We start from the raw sequence: 22,745 nt of genomic DNA, 5'->3' as shown, positions 1-22,745 counted from the left end.
CCACTTTTTTCTTTATTTTTTTGTGTAACTGAATCTGCCTGTCCTGTAGAGACAGATTATGAGTGTGTGAAAAAATCTCCAGAACCTGGAAGATTTCTGATTTAGACATAATAATGGAGCCTATTCTGTCACCTCCCACTTCCTCTCTTCAGTCTGGTGTTCAGAGTTTCATCTGCCTGGCACCTACTCTGTCTGACACCCTGCACTGTGCGTGTAGATGATAGCTGGCTAGCTAAGAATGCCAGTTTTTAATATGGTCATTTGAGCTCATGCATACAGACGCATATTAAACAGCAATTTTAGAAACTGTACTGTGTCCTGGTATGCACTAGATACACTATTATAATGTAAACTTTCTAGGAGGCTAATTTGGGGATTAAAAGAAAGTAAATGGATTTGGGGCAAATTCATCTCTTGAGTATTGCCAGATGAGTTTCACCAGGGATGAGTTTGCCCCATTGAGTGTTTAGGTCTAAAAAGATACTGAAAGAATAGTTACAAAAACTTACTAGAAACTTTTGTATAGGTAATCAATCTGTAAATTAGGGTGAATTCACAATGTTGGAGAGACCTGGCATGTGTAGGATTTCTTTTGAGATAGGATTACATGTGAGACTATGAGGGTTTATATGGCCTTCTGTGATGGGAATTGGGAGATCTGATTTCTGGTCCTGGAGTGAAATCTCAGCCCCCTTGAAGTCAGTGGCAAAACTCCCATTGACTTCAGTGGGACTAGGATTTCACGCTTGCTTTTGCAATTCACTTGCTACATGACTGTGGGATAAGCATTATCTCCTGTTTGTCAATTGGTCTGAAATCTATGAATGCAAAGTTCTATAAAAGGCCCAAATATAATAGTAATAGTGAAATCAAGTATCTTCAGATTGTTGGTTTACAGTATACAGTTACTGTAAGAATATACTAGTAAAATGACTAAATAATTGGATGAAATTGTGTGTGTGTGAGAGAGAGAGAGAAGGTAGGCAATAGGGTTAGCGGGAGTGGCTGAGGGATACTGAAGGGAAGTTGGATTTTGGGGGTGCATGGGCAGAAGATTAGGTAACAGAAGTGTTGGGCGTGCTGGAGGAGGGACTAGCTAAGGGAAGCTGGGTTTGTGGAAGTGTCTGGGTAGGGAAAGATGAAGGAAGCTCAGTGGCTGAGGGAAGATGAAGGCCTGGGTGGAGGGGAAGAATTTGAAGATGGCTGGGATTCACAAAGGGTGTCGGGGGCAGCTGGATAGTTAGACTTTTAGGAAGATCCAGGGGGATAACTTGATAGTTTGGAGGAAGCAGGGGACAGCTGGGTTCCTGGCGGTATCTTGGAGAAAGATGTACCTTGAAGTGGCTCTGTGATACCTAAGGGAATTATGGGCAACTGTGTGGGGTGATTGAGGGCTGGATAGGAGTAGGGGGTAGCAGGGACCTGTCAGGGTAGCAGGTCAGCTTGGTGAATGGCAGTGTCTGAGTTAGGAGACTGGCTGGTTGCTGGATAGGGGAGCCTAGGGCCAGTACTGCATCCCTCTCACTTCTGTCCTTGCCTTTGCCTCCACTTGCTGCTGCCCTTGGGTTGCCACATTTGGTTGGATGAATTCCTGGAGGTTTCATCACATGACATTATCTTTACTTAAAGCTTAATCTTTAATTCCTGGAGACTCCAGTACAACCTGGAGGGTTGGCAAGCCTAGTTGCCACTGTCAGAGCTTGCCTGTTCCTAACAGCTGGTCCTTCTCTGGTCAGATCCACCAGAGGGAGTAGCAGACAGCAGCTGCTCAGCACCTCTCCCCAGCAGCTTTTAGCAGCCAGAGCTGTATTTGTTAGGCTGTCTGACGCTCAGTTTAGGCATTAATGTGAGAGGCAGTCTCCATGCATGTATGCCATGCAAGGTCCATGATACTTGGCAGACGTGTTTGACTGATATATAGGGGGCAGAAAGATGAGATCAGATGCATTCTGAAACTGAAGGAAACCAAGAACATGTCTATATAGTGCCTTAGGCCACAACAGAGGGGTGTAAATTTTAGTCCTCACTAGTGTGTTTTGCACTAACTGGCCCAAGTGGACCCTGCTGACATTCACTAAAAGTTTCCTAATGCATGTTAACATAGTGCTGTTTTAAGTGGGACTATGTTAGTTTGGACTAGGGAACTTTTGGTGCACACCAACAGGGTCCACACAGACTAGTTAGTGTGCGACACAGTAGTGTGGACTAAAATGTACACCCTTCTGGTGCGAATTAAAGCATCCTGCAGACCAGCCCCCTAAGAGAGACACTGGAGAGGTTGGAGAGACAGAGGTTAAACATATTTGGTTCCTATTCCTCACTGTAGAATTCTAAGGATAAGTGCACTTGTCCCTGTATTTCTAAAATTGAAATTTTATACTCAATGCACATTTTTTTGTCCAATTGGCTAGCTCTCTGAGCATTCTTTTTGAAACTGTGTGGATGTGTATTTATAAGATTGAAATATGTTTTATGATGTCTTGCTATTTCTTACCCCTTAAATAAGTTTACTACTTCCCTCTTTTCATTCTTACCTACTAAATCTGAACTACTAAATCTAAATCTTCATCTTCATTCCTTTGTTTAGTGTAAATAGGATATAGGAACTGCTGGAATTGATCTGTGAACTGGAACAGTAATAAACATGCTTGAATTAAAGAACATCTTAAGTCTATTAGGTAGTAAATATTAATCCAGCAAACTGTTCATATTTAGAAAAATTGCCCTTACTTAGAGGCACGTTTTTTACTTTTGTCTCTTTTGGTCTTACTCTTGTTACCTAGATTATGATAATAAAAACAAGGTGCACAGTTTATGGACAGTGTCAGATCTTGATGTTGGCCCTGACTACAGCACTTCCTGGCATTCTGCAGACTCTGAAAAGCAGTTTCGGGACTGTATGTTACACAAAGTGCTTTGGGCAAAAATCTACAATGATCTTAACTGTATTAAATTAACAATCAGAAAAGCATTCTTATCCCAATGTAATTCTCTCTCAGAATTCAACCTAGATTGATTTGAAATTAAAATGTTGTTGTAACTCTTTTGTGTGGAACATTTAGGAAAGATAATTTTAAAGATAATTACTAGGGCAGTTCACATGCAGAGTGTAACTTTCAAATGAGTGAAGGATAGAAAATAGATCACATAATCATGTGGGCTTGGGTAAAGACAGATTAATGAGCTGATAAACTATGAATGTGGACTGGCATGGTGGAAATATGGGTTGCTGAACAGTCTCCAGATTCTAACTTCTTTATAAATTGGATGTTAAATAAAAGTGGCTCAGGTTCATAAGCCTTAAGATGAGTGATGTAAACTGCATTGTATCTACCACACCCTTATGTGGCCTATTTGTGGGGTAGCAGTCAAACTGTTTTTGGAAAAAACTGTACAAGGTAGTGTATGGTGACAAATCTGGAAATGGGAAAAAAAGCATCAGTGAAAGGCCTAGATAGAATTTTTCTGTAACATTGAGATGAAGTGGAAGGCTTTGTCACTGAGTATCACTGACCTTCATTTGGTCTCCTCACAGTGGGGTTCCAGGAATCCAAATAAATTCCCTTTTTTCCACATAAGACTTGGCATTTCAGTTAGCATCCTCTGGTAAAGTAAGGCTGTATGTGCCTCTTTCACAGGCCATTAATACTACTATTAAATTGTTTTGCTATGGTCACTACAGAGCAGTGAGGGGGACGAAAACAACCGTATCCACCTCATAGAGCAAGAGTGAGTCTAGCAACTGAAATATGATCTTTTAAAGAGGAGAACAAAGCACTAATTCAAAACTGTTTTACAGTAACAGCATAGGTCTAACTTTCAGATCGTTTTAAAACTTGTATCCTAGTTGGGAAAATAGAAAGTGAATTGTTTCCTCCAATTACTAAAATTGTACACTAGAGCATTAAGGACTCGGTCAAGGACAGACTACTTCAATTTACAAGCAATTGTGGATAATATTTTTGCATGCAATGAATAAATATGTCTGTGGCTTGAAATTTTCAACTGATTTAAGATGAATTTCTGAAAAATTAAATCTTTAACAAGGAGACACTATTGTAATTACTGAGGGTAGTGGGAAGAGAAGAAAGACATTAATGCATACTTTGGAAGATTTTCGTTTACTGTAATTAATGTAGCTACAACAAGTTTTTACTTACAACTCACTGCATGTCAATGACTCTGGGCCAAATTCTGTTCAGTTCTACAGGTGCCAATTTGGAAAAACTCCACTGAAGTTAATGCAGTTACTCAAGATATACATTGATATAATTGATACATTGCAGAATTTAGCCTTGTATCTTGGTGGTTCACCAAAAATTATCAATATTGAATGCTAATGGCATATTTATATGTATAGATGAACTTTAAAAAAAAAAGTTTAATTTTGGAATATGATAGCTGAAATTGCAATTAGCACCCATATATTCACCATCTGTCATTAGAGCTGATTTTAATATAATTAATTTGAATGTCAAAGGGTAACGAATAGCTTGTTGTTCCTGGTGGTTAAGCTTTTATTCTGTTCTTCTGGAGCAGACCAACATTAATGAGAGCTTATCTGATGTTTGGCATCATATTAATCCCATTGTGATTAAACTAATCTGAATAATGGATTCCACTTCAAATGTTTTGCTTGTTTACAGTGATCAGCATTGATAACCATAAATATCATATTTTCCCTCTATTTCAAGCTAATGATGGAAACTGGCCGACACTTAAACAGAGTTCAACTCCTGTGGTAAAACCACCTCAAATCTCCAATGCAGACTGGAAGGAATCAAGCATGGATACTGCTTTAAAACAAGGAACTGTATTCAATCAACCGTTGCCATCTTCAGTATTAGGAAGTACTGATAAGCTGGTGGGTTTCATATGCGGCATATAAAAACCAGTAACCTCATAATGTCTGTCAAATTTATGCAGTATTTTTATATATCTTGTTTGCTAAAACTTTTGACTATGGCTTTGGCCTCTCTTGCAGGGTTTGCCTCAGGTCTCTGCTCATCTCACTTCTTCCCTTCCATTTGTCAAAAATGTCACTAATAAAATCCTCTTCATCTCCCTTCTTCAAATTCTTTCACTGTCTTCCCATCTCTTATCACATCAAGTTTCAACTCCTGTCCCTCACCTTCAGGGTTCTGTGTATTGCCACTCATGTACATCTCTGCTTTCACTTTCTCCAGCTCTCCCCCTCAAGCCCTTTCCTACTCCTAATCCTCTCCTTTTACATGTTTTGTCTCCTTCTCAGTTTCACACCTTTCATGTTGTCATTTGCTGCTGCTTGGCATAACTTCCCATTATCCACTAATCACCCTCCCTCTTCTTTTCCTTCAAAATCCTTTTAAAAAAAAAAAAAAAAACTTCAAATCCATCATACATGGAGCCTAGTGTTGTCTTTTTGTGTCCTCTGGTGTTTGCACCGTTGCCCAGTGGTTTATATTTTTCTTAGACTGTAAGCTCCAACAAGCGACGGCCTTGTCTTAATTTCTTTTCTTAAGTGCAGTGTAGATTTACTTCACATTATTACCAAATGGATTTTGTGGTCAAACTTGCAAACTTAGGTGCCTAAAGCTAGGCGCTCAGGTTTGAAAATCGGGCCCTTGCTGGTGCAAATGCTGTTTTGATTCATATTTACATATTATAATTGGAGATATCTTACACTGGGCTTGTAAAATTTGTGTGTTCTCTCTCTCTCTCTCTCTCTCTCTCTCTCTCTCTCTCTCTCTGATACATGGTGGTTCTCTTGATCTTTGAGTCTTCTGTGGAAAATCTCGTAGAAGCATAATGTCTAATACAATTTTAAAAAACATGCTTCATAATTGTGTATATATGTAATGTATATTATTATAATTGTGCATATATATGTAATGTATATTATACTTTGTCCTTCAGAAATATGAATCTGACTAGTTAAGATGTGCATGTTTTTCTCATGTTATTTTTATTTTATTTGTGAGATGGTGCAGTCTGCCCAATTTTTCATACAATACTTGTATTGTTGTTCTTATTTAGGGTCTTGATATGGGGAAAGTGCCACCTGCTATCCCTGGTGTAAGTAAGCAGTTGCCTCAAAACTATGGAACCTATCCAAGCCCTGTTCCTTTAGGAACAGGTTCTACAAATTCACTGGAAAGGCGGAAGGATAGCAGCCTACCAAGACCTGGCTCCAGTATAACAAATCGGCAAAGACCTATACCATTACCACCATCGAGCAATATACATCAGCCTAGTTCCTCACAACAGATACAACAGAGAATTTCTGTACCTCCTAGCCCTACTTATCAACCTTCTGGTCCCTCCTCATTTCCTGGCGGCGGAGATGGCAGGCCTGAGCTCCCTTTAACTGTGGCTATCAGGCCTTTTCTAGCTGATAAAGGATCAAGGCCTCAGTCTCCAAGAAAAGGACCTCAAACAGTGAACTCCAGTTCCATCTACTCAATGTATCTTCAGCAAGCAACACCACCAAAGAACTATCAACAGGCTGTATACAATACCCTAAATAAATCAGTAAAAGCAGGTAGAATATATATATTTATTGCCTTTCCCTTTTAAATAGGCTACTGTTACCTCAGACTTACTCAGTAGACTTGCTTTTTGGTCTGTTTGTAATAAATAATAATTTAGTTGAGATTAATGTAAATACACTTACCTTAAAAGCATTATTTTGTTGTTTGAATAACTTGTCTAAATTTAGAGGAAAGGAGGAGGATTTTGATTTTTCTTATTCAAAGAGTATGGCATCACAATTTAATTTAACCTCATTTTTAGTTTTTGAGGTGGCAAATAAGTATGTGCTGAGAGACATCTTTATTTTAAAACATACTAGCTAACTATTGTAACAATATATCTTATATTAGATGTAATATTTCTCGGCCTTATGGCTGAGGGGTGAAAACATTATCTAATGTTGTATTCCAGGTATCTTTACAGAGACTGATTTAAAGAAAGTGTCTCTGGCAGGCTTTTCTTTTAAACAACCCTCCTTTTACCATTTATCAATGAATAGTTTATAACTCTCTATCAGAAGTATCTCCATCACTAACAGATGAGTACTGATATCCTAGTTTGATCAGCCAACTGGGTGGTAGGTTATGACATAACCGAGCTATTGACAGCTTTTTCTTCTATACAACCAGCAGCACACGCATCCAGCAGCTTATTGCATGACCTTTCTGATATAAATTCAGAACAGTTCCTCACTGTTTTATTTTCTCCTCTTCAGTTTATGGAAAACCTGTCCTACAGTCTGGTTCAACCTCTCCATCACCTTTACCATTCCTTCATGGATCTTTGCCTACCCACACATCACAGCCACAGTCTCAGCCTCAGATTGAGTTCACTGAAAAAGATCAAGAGCTGGAAAACATTCCGCCATCAGGTGAAAATAGCAACGTGGAAAACATTCCTCGCCCTCTCAGTCCTACTAAGCTTACACCTATTGTGCATTCACCCCTACGATATCAAAGCGATGCTGATCTTGAAGCTCTTAGAAGAAAATTAGCCAATGCTCCTAGGCCATTAAAAAAGCGTAGCTCTATCACTGAACCTGAAGGGCCCAGTGGACCAAATATACAGAAGCTACTGTATCAGCGCTTTAATACACTTGCTGGAGGAATAGAAAGTACTCCTTTTTATCAACCAAGCAATCCACAGGACTTTATAGGCAACTTAGCAGATGTTGATAATGGAAACACTAGCACCAATGGCAATATTGAAGAACCTATTTCTGTGCAACCCACAGTTGCTCTTCCTGATGAACCACCTCCTTCATCAGATGCCAATGATAATGAATTACCTTCTCCTGCCACTGAGGAACTGATTAGCACTGAAACCACTAACCAAACCTCTGAGACTACTGAAGACAATAACAACAATCCTGCTGTAGTTCCTTCCACTGAGCAGTCACCCAGTCCCACACCTGAGGTCAGCTCCCCAGTAGAAGATGAAGTTCTTGTGCCACCAGCTGTTCCTCCTCCACTTCCTCCAGTAAGTGACAGCAGAAATACAGTTATATTACGTATTACTCTTGGCCTTTGGAAGTAGCTATACAGTCAATTACTCCTGCAGTGACTGGAAGACAATGGGATTATGCTAAATGATATACAGTAGCATAAGGTTTATGGTATCAAAGGAATAAAGGGAAAATGAACACAGCACCGTGGAAGATTCCTATGAATAAGTTGACAGAAGTGCTGTTTCTATACTAATATTGCTTCATATGCGACTCTGGCTAGTTAGTAAGGAAATGATGCACATATTTTGTAGATGATCCTGCGTGTTCAGGGTCATGTGTATCCTCTAGCTGCAGAACTTTTATCTGAAATTACCCTTTGCCAAAAACTGAATTCCAGAATCAGACTTAAATTTAAATAATGTTTTCAGACCTCACGGTTGCAAAGATAACTGTAAACGTGAACCTGAGTGGGAACTGTGGCAGTGATGCTTTCCTAGTTCTGCAGACAGTCTGAAAAAAACAGCTCTGGGCGGTGTGAACTACCCACATTCCCCATTACACCCTAAAAATGACAACATAAATGTCAACATTGCTGATTTATTTTAGCAGAAACATCCATCTACTGTGCTTATCCCACAATCCAAATGACTGTCCATGCTTCCCCAGATGCCATGGCCCCCAACTACCCCCCCCCCCCCGCCTTCTAGCTGCCAAAGCCTCCAGATTCAGCCTGGCACATCTGCAACACTATTTGTCTTGTCATTATCAATATCTGCACTAGGTAGAGAATTGAAAATGTGGGGACAGCATAAAATAAATTGAATTTAATATAAAAATATTACTTATTAGATTGTATTATTCACTTTCATATTGAATACAGTGAGCACACCTACTTTTTCATTTATCTAAAGCTGTCATAGAATCCAAGGATCTTGCTGAAGAATTTAGGTCCAGCTTGGCCACGGAGTACACAGGGCTTTGCATTATTCCCTGTGGGAACAGGTGCAGACTGTTTTGAGGAGAATGGAGAGATAATCTTTTCCCCCACACTTAAGTAGAACAGTAATTTAAAACACACATTTCAAAACCCTACAGTCTGTAGTCCACATAAAGCACAAATTGCATTTTTCCCAGGCTGCAGCAAAATGTTTTAACATCTGATTGATGTAATATACTGTTTAACAAAACAAACTTTAAAATGGTTTAGATTTTGTGAACATGTTTCTCCTGAAACCACTGGCTAAAAAACCACATACAATAGTCTAGTGCTGTGCAAGCTTTCCTTCCTCACCGCAAACAGCGTAGCATATTAATGCATCTCAGTCCTAACCTGTAATGAACACTCCTGCTAGTTCAAACCTGAGATTCTCCCAAGTAGAGACTGTCAATCATGCTGAATTGTTGAATTTGTAATGAGACCAAAGTCTTGCTAGAGACTAGGATGAGCCCACCAGACTCGCTTTCAACTGTGATGTCAGATGGGATTTAAAACTATGATATTCAGAAATGAGGGATGAGCTAAGTATTAACCTGCTGTACCTTCTAACCATTTTCTTTAAACAGTAATCTATCGTTGTGTTGGAATGACTTTCAGATTTCCAGATAATAAAATTAATATCTGCCACTGTGGTTTTATAATGGAAATGCTGATAAATCTTAATCAGCACTTTGGGGGCACAGTAATGCTTGTTTGGTTAAAACGAAGTTGACTGTTTTGTGATATTTATGCAACTTGGAATGACATCTGCTTTTTCTTCCACTCAGACTAAACGTACCAACCTGAAGAAACCTGACTCTGAACGAACTGGTCATGGTTTGAGGGTAAAGTTCAACCCTTTAGCCCTCCTGCTTGATGCTTCTTTGGAGGGAGAATTTGATCTGGTACAAAGGATCATTTATGAGGTAAACTTTTCTATATGTAGTCAGTCTCTTCCACATTTTTTTTTCAGTGAAGGAAATGATTTGGGCTTAAGTATTTCAATTTTTTCCCATAGGTTGATGATCCCAGCAAACCCAATGATGAAGGAATTACCCCTTTGCATAATGCAGTGTGTGCTGGTCATCACCACATTGTAAAGTTCCTGCTTGATTTTGGTGTTAACGTGAATGCAGCAGACAGTGATGGATGGTAAGTGTGTTGGCACTTTTAACTTCAAAGTCCCAATTCAGTCAGTTTTGATAATGAAATTTAGTGGAGCGCTATCTTGGGATCAGATTATTATATATTTACCAAATGACCTTTTTGTCAACTCTAAGACTACGTCTACACTAGCAATTTTGTAGTAAAACTTATTTCGCTCAGGAATATGAAAAAAACCACACACATGCAACCCAACTGATATAAGTTACACTGACAGACACGCCAGTGTGGACAACACTATGTCGGCAGAAGATGCCCTCCCGCCGACATAGCTACTGCCACTCATTGCGGGTGTTTTAATTATGTTGACAGGAGAGCTCTCTCCTGTCAGCATGGAGCACTATGATCTTACAGTGGTGCAGCTGCATCGATATAGCTGTGTCACCATAAGGTCTCTAGTGTGGACATAGCTTTAATGATAGAGGCGTTGAAATGCATGACTTTACTAAATGTTCACTTACGTGTAATGTACCAACTCTTCCAAATAATAAATGCTTTTGTATTTTGCTTATATTTAACTGTATAATTTTTCTCCCAAATGTTTAATAATTTTGCCTTGAAATAAACAGCCTTCCCCTTTTTTATCCAAAAGTGGGTTTAGCTTCATGGATCCTTTGTCCATAGATTGTTATAATTTGGCAGTATTTGTAATGCACTACTTTATTAAAAAATGCTATATACTTTTCTATAAGGTCTCTTTTGTGTCATCAATTTTTTAAAACTTTCCATTGATTTTTAGAAAGGGATGTTTAAAAAAAAAGTTGATCCTAATATTACTCATGGGGCATTCTACTCCCAAAACTTAAAAATTCTGCACACAATATTTTAAAACTTTGCAAATTTTATTTCTCAAAACAACACTACATAATCACGCCAGTTTCAATTATTTTGGTAATTTATTTCAAAATAGCTGTCAGCAAGTATGTCTGTAACAATACAGACACACGCAAAAATTCCCCCAGAAGTAGAGAGTTAAAGAAACCCCTATGACAACTCAGGTCCTATTTCTCTGTCCCCTTCCCCCCCACCCCCAGAGCCCACCCGGGGGATCAAACACCCACAACCCCTCCCCTGTGAGGCCCACCTGTGGGGTCCCCCCAGCCAATACACCTGAACCCTCTAATCCCCAGAGCCCAACTGCAGGCCCCCCTCCCCAGCCCAGATACCCACACCCCATCGTCTCCTCCCAGAGCCCAGCCGCGGCACCTCCCTGGCCCAGATACCCTTGCACTCTCCCCCCAGGCCCGCCCCCTTGCCCAGATACCTGTCCCTTTCCCCCAAGATCCCAGGAATCCAGAGGGAGAAACAGCCTGATGCTTGCTTGGCCTCAGGCTTGCACAGAGTTCCCTGTGCGCCTCCCTCTCCTTCTCTCAGGGCATACTGGGAACTGCGGTTGCCAGGACCTCTCTAGCTCCCTCTCCCTCCCCCCAGCAGTGTCTTCTGTGTGCAGACTGGGCTCTGCCTAGTCCAGTGGCCCCTAAAGGTGGGTAGCAGTGCTGCAGCCTATTTCTGTGCTGGGGGGAGAGGGAGGAAATTGTGTGTGCACAATGTTAATTTCTGCAAAATTCTGCATTGCACAGTAGCGCAGAATTCCCCCAGGAGTATAATATATAGTCCATAGTTCTTCGAGTGCTTGTCCCTATGTGTCATACATTTCAGGTTTGTGAATGCCCAAGACCGAAGTTTTTTTCCAGTGTGTTTGGTCCTCACATGCGCCACCATTCTCCTCATGCTCTGCACTGGGCTGCCAGACCCTCATCATATTAGTTCCTTCTTACTGCATATGGTTTAGGATGAAGTTTTAGTGCAGGGGTCGGCAGCCTGCGGCACGTGTGCCAAACATGTCTCACAATCTGATTTTGAGTGGCATGCAGACGTCTGCTGCAGTCCTGGCCCTCAGCCCCCCTGCCCACCGCTCTCCCCTGTGGGGGGCAGGAGGCAGAAGCTTGGTTCTGCGGCAACCAAGCTTCCCTCTCCCCTGCTTCTTCCCCCAGAGTGGTTCTTTCCTGCCCCGCCCCCTCTCCTTCCCTGCGCCAATCAGTTGATGGCCCTAGCGAGGGGGAGGGGGCAAGAGCAACAGCGTGCAGATAGTCCCCTAGTGGAGACAGAGAGAGGTAGGGACGGAGCCTTGGGGAAAGTGGGGGAGAACAGGCATATCCCTTCCAGCCCCCTGCCCTGAGCGGCTCAGGGCAGGGGCCTGGGAGCACCCCCACGAGCGGAGCACTCCAGCCCTCTGCCTTGATCCTCCCCACACACTCAGTCATCTGTCCTACACCCACCACGCTCCCAGCCCTCTGCCCTGATCCCCCCCACACACTCAGTCATCTGTCCTACACCCCCCATTCCCCCAACCCTCTGCCCTGACCCCCCCACACAGCCTTCTGCCCTGAACCCCCCCACCCCAACACACACAGCCTTCTGCCCTGCACTCCCCACACCCTCCAGCCCTCTGCCCTGAATCCCCCCACCTCCCCCACACCGAGCCTTCTGATGTTCAGCCCCCCACACATCCAGCCCTCTGCCCTGACCCTTGACCCCCACACATCCAGCCCTCTGCCCTGACCCTTGACCCCCACACATCCAGCCCTCTGCTCTGACCCCTGAAACCCCCCCTGCCAGGCCTGGGGTCCCAGTTGCAGTCCCTGCTCAGCCGGTCTAGGTGAACAGAACCCCAGGCTGGCAGCGAGCTGAGCAGGCTGGCGGCGTAAGATCAGCATTTTAATTTAATTTTGAATGACACTTCTTAAACATTTTGAAAACTTTGTTTACTTTACATACAATAGTTTAGGGCTTGTCTACATCAGAAAGTTGCAGCGCTGGTGAGGGAGTTACAGCGCTGCAACTTAGGAGGTGTACACATCTGCAGGGCACCACCAGCGCTGCAACTCCCTGTTTGCAGCGCTGGCCATACTCCCGTTTTGTCTCGGGTGTAGAGGATCCAGCGCTGGTGATCCAGCGCTGGTAATCAAATATAGACACTTACCAGCGCTTTTCTTGACCTCCGTGGAATAAGCAGGTATCCCAGCATACCTGAGGAAGCCTCTGGTAATCAAGCTGGTCTCCTTCCCCGGTTTGCTCTCGCGTTCCCCGAACCCCGAGCAAGCAGGTCTCCTTCCCTGCGGTTTGCTGGGTGGTTCCGGGAACGCGAGAGCAAACCGCGGCGAAGTCTCCTTTCCCGGTTTGCTCTCGCGTTCCCGGAACCACCCAGCAAACCGCAGGGAAGGAGACCTGCTTGCTCGGGGTTCGGGGAACGCGAGAGCAAACCGTGGCGAAGCTGGTCTCCTTTCCCGGTTTGCTCTCGCGTTCCCGGAACCACCCTGCAAACCGCAGGGAAGGAGACCTGCTTGCTCGGGGTTCGGGGAACGCGAGAGCAAACCGCGGCGAAGCTGGTCTCCTTTCCCGGGTTTGCTCTCGCGTTCCCCGAACCACCCAGCAAACCGCAGGGAAGGAGACCTGCTTGTTCGGGGAACGAGAGAGCAAACCGGGAAAGGAGACCAGCTTCGCCGCGGTTTGCTCTCGCGTTCCCCGAACCTCCCTTGAAGCCGCCCAACAGCGCTGCAGTGTGGCCACATCTAACACCACTTGCAGCGCTGGTTGCTGTAAGTGTGGCCACTCTGCAGCGCTGGCCCTATACAGCTGTACTAATACAGCTTTAACAACCAGCTCTGCAAAATTTTAGATGTAGACATGGCCTTAGTTGTATAATATAGACTTATAGAAAGAGACCTTCTAAAAACATGAAAATGTATTACCGGCACGCGAAACCTTAAATTAGAGTGAATAAATGAAGACTCGGCACACCACTTCTCAAAGGTTGCCGACCCCTGTTTTAGTGTATGTGCTGACTACTTCAGCTTTCCCTGTAGATGATTTTTAAAAATTAGTCTTAGTTGTTGTAATCTGGTTAGGATAGATTTTTGGGGTTTGATTTCCTAAACTTCGGGAATCCCACCCATGGCATGTGGAGCGATGCATTTCCTGTACCACACACCATAATCCCTGTTTACACACACTCACTTATTCTTACCGCCCTCTAGTTCTTCCAACAGCAGTGTGGAGAGTATGCCAAGGATCCCTGGCTTCAAAAACTGCATAGACTGCCAGAAGTTATTTCTGGTTACAGATTATCACAACACTTGCTTGGACTGCCTGGGGGAAAACCATGTCCCTTCTAGGTGCAGGTCGTTTCCAAGGAGGACAAAACAGTCAAGCGAGTTCTAACCCAGAAGATTCCTCATGGAGAAGTCTATAAAAGTGGTCACAGGCTCTGACTTGGGAGATCCCCCTCCCAAATGTCTAAAGATGGTAGGAACATTCCTTACAGTGGCTCTGGCTGGTTCCAAGGCATCCCACCCCCACACACACACCAGTGCCAAGAGACTCAGGTGAGGAAAGCCAAGGCAAATGGAAGGGAGACAAAATGTCTCCCATAATCTTCCCTCTTGTCCTTCCCCATTCAAGTCCTCTAAGAAGAGGCAAAAGTCTCCATCGTGCACCAAGTCAGGAGACACCTTGTGCTCCAGAATGGGACCATCTGATACTGGGAAGGACCAGTCTGGGACTTCATCAGATGGTAAGGCCACAGCACGTTCCAGAACCACGGTACTTTGGCACCATCAACAGCTGCTGCATCCGCACTGCCAGCTCTGGCTTTCTCTGTACCAATGGCCTGAATTACAGAAACTACTCTGTCCACTCCAGCCTGTTTCTCAGCAGTGGGTGACTTAATTGTATTTATGGAAGTAGAGTCACTGTGATACTCTTTGGAGTTCCATGTCTGGGACCAGGATATTATTCAGTACAGATATTTCTGCAGTCAAGCTAGACTGTTGCCAGTATTGTAGAGGCAGGTCATCACTGCCTCCTCCAGGACTGAGAGGTCCCCTGTTGAAGTTGGGGTTGGAGTCAGAAGAAGAATATGGGGGACACCCATCCCAGACTACTTCCCCCAACGGTGTCTTGCAGGGGTTGAGCTCAGAAAGGGTATCTGTATTGTCCAGAGTGTCTCGGTACTCCTGTGCAATTAAGAACCCTCCCTGTGCATATTGATGTCCGTCACCCTGGGACTTTGCACTGAGGGGGCATGAGGTCATGCAATGGCAGTATCGGGGCCTGGAAGACCCAAGACTATCACCTGACATACCCATGTTAGGGACAGAGGATCCTCGTAGGTGTCCTGCTTGCAGGGTAGAGGAAGAGCCCCTCAGCCTCAGAAGTCACAACAACAATCTGGAGGAGAGACCCAACAAGAAGATGATGCCATCATGCTGGTGATCTTGTCCTCGTCTCCCAACAAGGCAGTGATTCTTGCCTACCTGCATACCCTGGTGATTCTAAGGCCTTCCAAGATTTGGTTAAAAGGGTGGCAGAGGCATTACACATTCTACACATTGCTAGACATTCTGCACAGATCAGAACCAAATGGAATGGCACTCACCAAAGCCATCATCAAACCTACAAAGACACTTTGGTAGACAGCTGCCACAGTTTCACCAGTAGCTAAGAAGGCTGAAAAGAGGTATTTTGTACCTGTGAAAGGGTTGGAATACCTGTTCTGTCATCTGCCTCGCAACTCTCAGATAGTGTCAGGAGCCACCAAATGTAGGCAGAGACAGGTAAGTAGACACCTACTCTGTGTTTTTATACCCAGTCACATCTTGATTCCTGAAAGGTTTGTTAACAGTTTTCCCTCCCGTGGCAAAACTCACACCAGCCTGGGACCTAAACTTGGTTTTACCAACTCTGACAAAAGTGCTGTTTAAGCTTCTGGTACCCTGCTCTCTACTGCGATTCTCAATGAAGGTAGCATTTTTAGTCACAATCACTGGCCAAAAGAGTAGGGGAGTTAGGAGCACTCATGGCAGACCTCCTCTGCCCCCCTCCAATAGTTTTCCACAAGAATAAGGTATTCATGAGACTGCATCTGAAGTGCATCCTTAAAGTAATGTCAGACTCACATTAACCAAAACATCCATTTCCTGTGCCCTACTCTAAACCACGCACCAACAGGGAAGAGGTAATGTGGCTTCTTGGATGTGCGTGGGGCCCTTCCCTTTTACCTACAGAGGGTAAGTCATTTAGGAAATCTAGACATTTTGTATCATTTGTGGAAAAGATGAAAGGAGAGGCCACTTCCACCCAGAAGCTGTCAAAGTGGATCTCAGGATTTATCATACTTTGTTACGAGCTGAATAATGTCCCTCTTGAGAGGCGTGCGAGAGCTCATTCAACAAGAGTCCAAGCAGCCTCAGTAGCCTCCGTCAAGGGTGTATCTGTTATTGACACCTGCAAAGCAGCAACATGAGGCTCTGTACATACCTTCGCAAGACATTCTGCACTGGTGCAAGCAGCTGCTTCGGATGCCTCCCTGGGTAGAGCAGTTCTGTATTCTGTTGTGACATAGGGCTGTGGGTACCCACCTCCTACAGAGAGACGCTGCTTCTGAATCACCTGAAGTGCATGACACATAGGGACAAGCACTCGAAGGATGTGTTGTCCTTATGTCCACTACCCACCTCCTTCTCTGCTGCTTCAATTTCCCTAAGTGGAGCCTAGCGGTAGAGAAGGAACTAAATGGTGGCAGCCCGGCAGCCCCTTCTATAGTTTCAGAGCAGACCATGAGCAGAGTCGGGGTGCATGCATGGAGCAAATGGACACTGCTAGGGAAAAGTCTTTGGTCCTGGGCACATGAAGTGATGTGCAAGCCTGAAGTGCATGACACATTGGGAGAACCCACCTTAGAGAACTCCAGTTACTATACGGTGAGTCATGTTTCCTTGTCCTGCCGCACTTCAGTAGTGTATGTGAGGAATTTAGAGAGCTGGCTTGGCTGAGCTATTTCTCACCCTTCTTGCCTTGCCCTCTGCTCTCTAACCAGCACAAGCCTCTCTGCCCTTTAAAGCTAACATACTGCAGCCTTGTAAAATGTCATGAAAACTTAGCATTCTCATTAAAATCTTTGCCCCAATTGGCTTCAGTGGGGTCAGAATTTCATCTAGGTTATTTATTTAACTTTTATGTGGAGAACGTTTGTGGCACAAGTAAAAACATAATTGTCTTTCAAAAGTAACTTCTAAAGGATGACTGAACCCTTTGTTGGAGGTTGGATTTGTAGGGTTCCTGGCCCATTTTGATGTCTAAATGTTGGTTTTGTTTCAGGACGCCTTTGCATTGTGCAGCTTCTTGCAATAGTGTTCATCTCTGTAAACTACTTGTAGAATCTGGGGCAGCAATTTTTGCTTCAACTATAAGTGATATAGAAACTGCTGCGGACAAGTGTGAGGAGATGGAGGAGGGTTATATTCAGTGTTCCCAGTTCTTGTACGGTAGGTTGCCAAGTGTATATGTTTGATAATTCCCTTTACAAACCTTTAAAATGTCTCCGAAATTCAACTTTTCTTCTCTGTCCTGACTACCAAGTTGCTAGTTAAATTCTGTATCCTCTGCATAGGTCTTTGAAACTAGCATTGCCCTTCCCCACACTCTTGTGCATTCAAAATACTGGTGCCAAAATATTTTCTTGGCTGTTTCTTTGGCCATGTCATTCCTCCCTCTTCAAGTCAGTTCACTGGCTCACTATGGCATTGTGCACGATTTTTAAACTTCTCTTCCTTCCTTTCTAGGAAACAGTTCTAATGATGATAGGGTTTTGGAGTTAGCAGGGTGTTGCCATGTAAATTTCACATGGAATTCTGTCAGGATAGCCCAGACTTCTAGCAGACCGCACCAGGAGGCTGAAGATCTAAACTTATTTGAATTCCTTATTATGAGTAGTTGTTCATGTTTTGTTCACTGAATTAATGAGACAGATGACCTACAGCTTTTAAGTACAGTGCATATATCACGAGAAGCATCTTTCTAGAAGCAGCAATTGAATAAAATTAAGATTCTAACTTACACCAAAAAGAGTGTGAAGACTTCATTAGGGTTTTAATATACCCCTTGAGGCAGATTTGCAGTTTGAGGATATAACTGTATGCTGTATATGCTGTAATAACTAGGCGGAGCAAGAAGATGTAAGAACTCTAAACCTGTTGTGCTAGAGAATGTGTATGAGACTAGTATGAGTGATTTGCACTAGGGCTGTCAATTAATTGCAGTTAACTCATGCTCTTAACTCAAAAATTAATCACGATTAATCGCACTGTTAAATAAATTTAAATTAGTATTCTAATATTTTTGAATGATTTTCTACATTTTCAAATATATTGATTTCTATTACAACAGAATACAAAGTATACAGTGCTCACTTTATTATTTTTGATTATCATTTTTACAGTGCAAATATCTGTAAACGAGTATTTTTCAGTTCACCTCATAGAAGTACTGTAGTGCAATCTCTTTATCGTGAAAGTATGTTACAAAATGTAGATTTTTTTGTTACATAACTTTACTCAAAGACAAAAGAATATAAAACTTTAGATCCTACAAGTCCACTCAATCCTATTTCTTGTTCAGCCAACTGCTAAGACAAACAAGTTTGTTTACATTTATGGGAGATACTGGTGTTGCTTCTTTTTACAATGCCACCTGAAAGTGAGAACAGGCATTCGTATGGCACTTTTGTAGCCAGCATTGCAAGGTATTTTCATGCCAGATATGCTCAACATTTGGATGCCCCTTCATGCTTTGGCCACCATTCCAGAGGACATGCTTCACTGCGCGTTTAAAAAAAAAAAAGTGTTAATTACATTTGTGACTGAACTCCAGCACCTTTGCTTCAAGAACATTTTTACAGCAGATTTGACAAAATGCAAAGAAGGTACCAGTATGAGATTTCTAAAAATAGCTACAGCATTCAACCCAAGGTTTAGGAGTCTGAAGTGCCATCCAACATCTGAGAGGGATAAGATGTGGAGCATGCTTTCAGAAGTCTTAAAAGAGCAACACTATGTGGAAACTACAGAACCTGAACCATCAAAAAAGAAAATCAACCTTCTGCTGGTGGCATCTGTCTCGGATGATGAAAATGAACATGTCGGTCTGCTCTGCTTTGGATTGTTATTGAGCAGAACCCATCATCAGCATGGACACACGTCCTCTGGAATAGTGGTTGAAGATGGAGACAGATGAATCTTTAGTGCATCTGGTATGTAAATATCTTGCTACGCCGGTTGCAGCAGTGCCATGCGAATACTTGTTCTCACTTTCAGGTGACATTGTAAACAAGAAGCGGGCAGCATTATCTCCTGCAAATTGTAACCAAACTTGTTAGTCCTACTTCAGCCAATTGCTGAGTTATTTTTTTGTACATAATTCTACATTTGTAAGTTCAACTTTCATGATAAAGAGATTGCACTACAGTACTTGCATTAGGTGAATTGAAAAATATTTTGTTTTTTACAGTGCAAATATTTGTAATAAAAAATAAGAGCACTGTACACTTTGTATTCTGTGTTGTAATTGAAATCAATATATTTGAAAATGTAGAAAACATCTAAATATATTTATTTAAATGGCATTCTATTAAGTGTGATTAATTTGTTTTAATTGCACTATTAATTGCAATTTTTTAAATCACTTGACAGCCCTAATTTGCATCCTTAAAGTAAGGCCAACTAATTTTCAAATACACGTGCAATGAAAAGAAAAAAACATATTCCCAACCTTCTATGACAAGTTTTATGCCATATCAGGTTTTAATCTCCAATTAAATTCCTGGGAGGAGGAAATTATAATGGAAACATGGACAGTCTTAAATTGCAGCAGGAATGAAAGTCTCTCAGTGTGTTCCACTGGAGAGGAGGACCCAAAATCCAATGTGGATAAAGTCAAGGTACTTTGCCATCTGTAATATTCTTGTTTAACTTTTATTTCTTGATAACAGGAGTACAGGAGAAGTTGGGAGTCATGAACAAAGGAGTAGTGTATGCTCTATGGGATTATGAAGCCCAGAATAGTGATGAGCTCTCATTCCATGAAGGAGATGCCATTACTATCCTGAGACGTAAGGATGATAATGAAACAGAATGGTGGTGGGCTCGACTCAATGATAAAGAAGGCTATGTGCCTAAAAATCTTTTGGGGGTAAGTTACTTTAAGCTTCTTCCTTCCTTCTTGAACTTGGCCTATTGTTACACTTTTCCTTAGATGGGGAGACTAGAGGGAACTTCTAGAACTGTAGTTAAGAATTTAACCCAGGACAGTAAACAGAATAGTAATTGTTAGGCTGCCTGAAGTTTTTTTATGTTATAACTTTAATTGATCTTTAACATCATATTAAATAGTGATATTTTCCATGAGATCAAACAAAAGGATAAAACTGGCTCCCTAAGTATAGTATGGTGGCTGTTGTGAGCAACCTTGATAGTTGGTACATGAAGATATTTAAATAATTGGGATGTAACAAGTTTGTGGCATGGATCATTCCTGGTGGGAGTTTGTGTTCTATTCACCTGCCTAGGAGGTAGATGTGGCCAAAATGCAGATCGGAATTATGCAACAGGTAAACTTTAAATTTCTGACTGCATAAAGTGGTGGAAAGTTATACTCATTTATTGCCAGCTGCTGAAGAATGGAAATAAAAATAATTAATAACATCAGTTATTTAGGTAAGGAAACTCAAACCTCTGACAGTCTCCCCTTGAATTGTTCAGACCTGCATGTCACTTGGTAATCTAAAGAAATGTACTAAATGTGTCCAGTGGACATCATGTCAATGAAATATCTTACCCTTTGCTGTACAATCCATTCATGTAATCAGAAGTAGCCTTTTGGCTGTAAGTGGGTTATCTGTTAATTATAGACTTGATTTTCTGATTATCACACCTAAAGCTTGGGTATTTTTTACTTTTGATTTTGTTTTGCAGCTATATCCAAGAATAAAGCCTAGGCAGCGAACCCTTGCTTGAATTCAGTTGTTTGGCAGTGCAGAACATGGCTGGTAACTGGAAGCTTAAACCCACACTGGAGTCATCTTTTTCTATCACATTTCAACTGGAGAAATAAAATTCTAATCTTTGTTTTTAATGGTGCTCTCTCTTATTGATGGACAGCAGTCAAGGGTTTTAAAATCTGCAGTTTATAAACGAAGGTCTTTCCATGTAACCCACTACTGACTGGAAGAGGTACTTACAGTCTACAGTATTTTGTCAACTCTACTCTAAATACCAAAAATACTCTTATAGAAGAGTCCATGGGTGGAAGCTTCTTGTGTTAAATGTTCACAAATGTCATTTCCAAATTGCAGATGTGCTGTCCAATCTGTTCTAGTCCCCCAATAACTGTCCCGTGTCAAGATTTTGGATATTTTTTGACACCATTGAATGTTGTTTACTCATTACTGAATTAATTCTGTGTGTGCTGCAGAGAAGACTTTCACATGCTAAGTGCATAAGCAATCACCAAGGCTCTATATGCTCTAGGATTTAGAAATAAAGATATGTTAACTAATGTTCTAAGTCTAGGGCCTGCTCTACACCTAAGACTTAAGTCAACCTAGCTACATTGCTCAGGGCTGTGAACAATTTTACATCCTGTATCACAATTAGGTCGACCTAACCCCTACCATACATGCAACTATTGAATGAGAAGTAGTTTATGTACAGCAATGGAAAAACCTCTTCCCTCACTAGAGGAAGCATCACGCTACAGCAGCACAGCTACAGTGCTGGAGCTGTGCCACTGTAGTGTAAAGATACTCTTTACAAAGCTCAAACAAGCTTTAGAGATGCTAGGATCTAGATTTTGTTTGCATTTAAATGACAAGCTAAAAGCATCAAAACTACACTGTTCGTATACTTCTCAAAACCCCTACACTAATTAACTTGTTCATTTTCTTGGTATTCAGTTTATTACACGAGTTTTACCCTCTACTAATTTAAGTTACAGGTCCCACTCCCACTAACCTGTGAACTTGTCTGTTTGGAACAAAAGAACATGTAACAGTGGATTTGCAGTCAGATTAAAGGATTTGTATGTTTGATGGATGAGAGTGCAATAGTTGAGAAGGGTAAGAGTCTGATAAATTAAGAGGTACACTAACTTGAAGTCTGTCTGAGTAGTTGAAGGACTAAAAAGTGGAGAGCTAGCTGTGCTAATACTGAGAGTCAATGAGGAAGAGAAACAAGGGGTTTGAGGATTTGAGAATGGCAATACTTTGCTATTTTGGTAAGAACAGTTTCTGTGGTTCTTGGCAGCCCAACACCTATTGCCAGGGTGTGTTGTGTTATGCAATAACCTTTCCACTATATTGTAGTTTCAAGCAAAAAAAAAAAAGGCACTTCACTGGAGTTAATTGTACATGACTTTATATACCAGAAATATATTTATAATTTCTTGTAAGTTTAGCCATGTGTTTTGCATTTTTTCTTCCATTAAAGTGTAGGCCAGTTGGCTTTAACTCTTCATGTACAAGTCTTGTGTATAATTTATATATCATTTATGCAGCGCTGTAATTTGCTTTTACCACCATTTAACATTAATTGTATATATATTGTGATGAAATGTGAAAGGGTATTGTTAAAGAACATTGGCTACATTAATGTGACAATTTCAAGAGCCTATGATGCACATTTACATGTTCTCTGGATGAGTGTATAATAAAATATTGCTAAGGCATGGCTGCATTCTGAAGTGTTTATTTTAAAATAATGTTAGGCAAAGAACTGTAACCTTTTTTCCACCTAACCTGCAAAATGAATCCACACT

General features: G+C 41.9%; 1 protein-coding gene across 5 annotated transcripts in view; it reads left to right on the top strand.

The window, feature by feature from the left end:
* PPP1R13B (protein phosphatase 1 regulatory subunit 13B) overlaps window positions 1-22,655 on the top strand; it is a 128,818-nt gene extending 106,163 nt beyond the window's left edge. For all 5 annotated transcript variants that reach the window (XM_050954113.1, XM_050954112.1, XM_050954114.1 and 2 more), the window contains 8 exons: window positions 4,695-4,864; window positions 6,016-6,520; window positions 7,226-7,989; window positions 9,722-9,859; window positions 9,952-10,085; window positions 17,256-17,422; window positions 19,924-20,123; window positions 20,906-22,655. In XM_050954113.1, the coding sequence (XP_050810070.1) occupies window positions 4,695-4,864; window positions 6,016-6,520; window positions 7,226-7,989; window positions 9,722-9,859; window positions 9,952-10,085; window positions 17,256-17,422; window positions 19,924-20,123; window positions 20,906-20,947 (2,120 nt within the window). In that variant the 3' untranslated portion in view covers window positions 20,948-22,655. The remainder of the gene's footprint in view (window positions 1-4,694; window positions 4,865-6,015; window positions 6,521-7,225; window positions 7,990-9,721; window positions 9,860-9,951; window positions 10,086-17,255; window positions 17,423-19,923; window positions 20,124-20,905) is intronic.
* The last annotated feature ends 90 nt before the right edge of the window (window positions 22,656-22,745 follow it).

Source organism: Gopherus flavomarginatus, chromosome 5, assembly GCF_025201925.1.
Source record: "Gopherus flavomarginatus isolate rGopFla2 chromosome 5, rGopFla2.mat.asm, whole genome shotgun sequence".
Taxonomy (NCBI): Eukaryota; Metazoa; Chordata; order Testudines; family Testudinidae; genus Gopherus; species Gopherus flavomarginatus.
The sequence above is the reverse complement of the archived record's forward strand: the minus strand, read 5'-3'. Positions and strand labels throughout refer to the sequence as shown.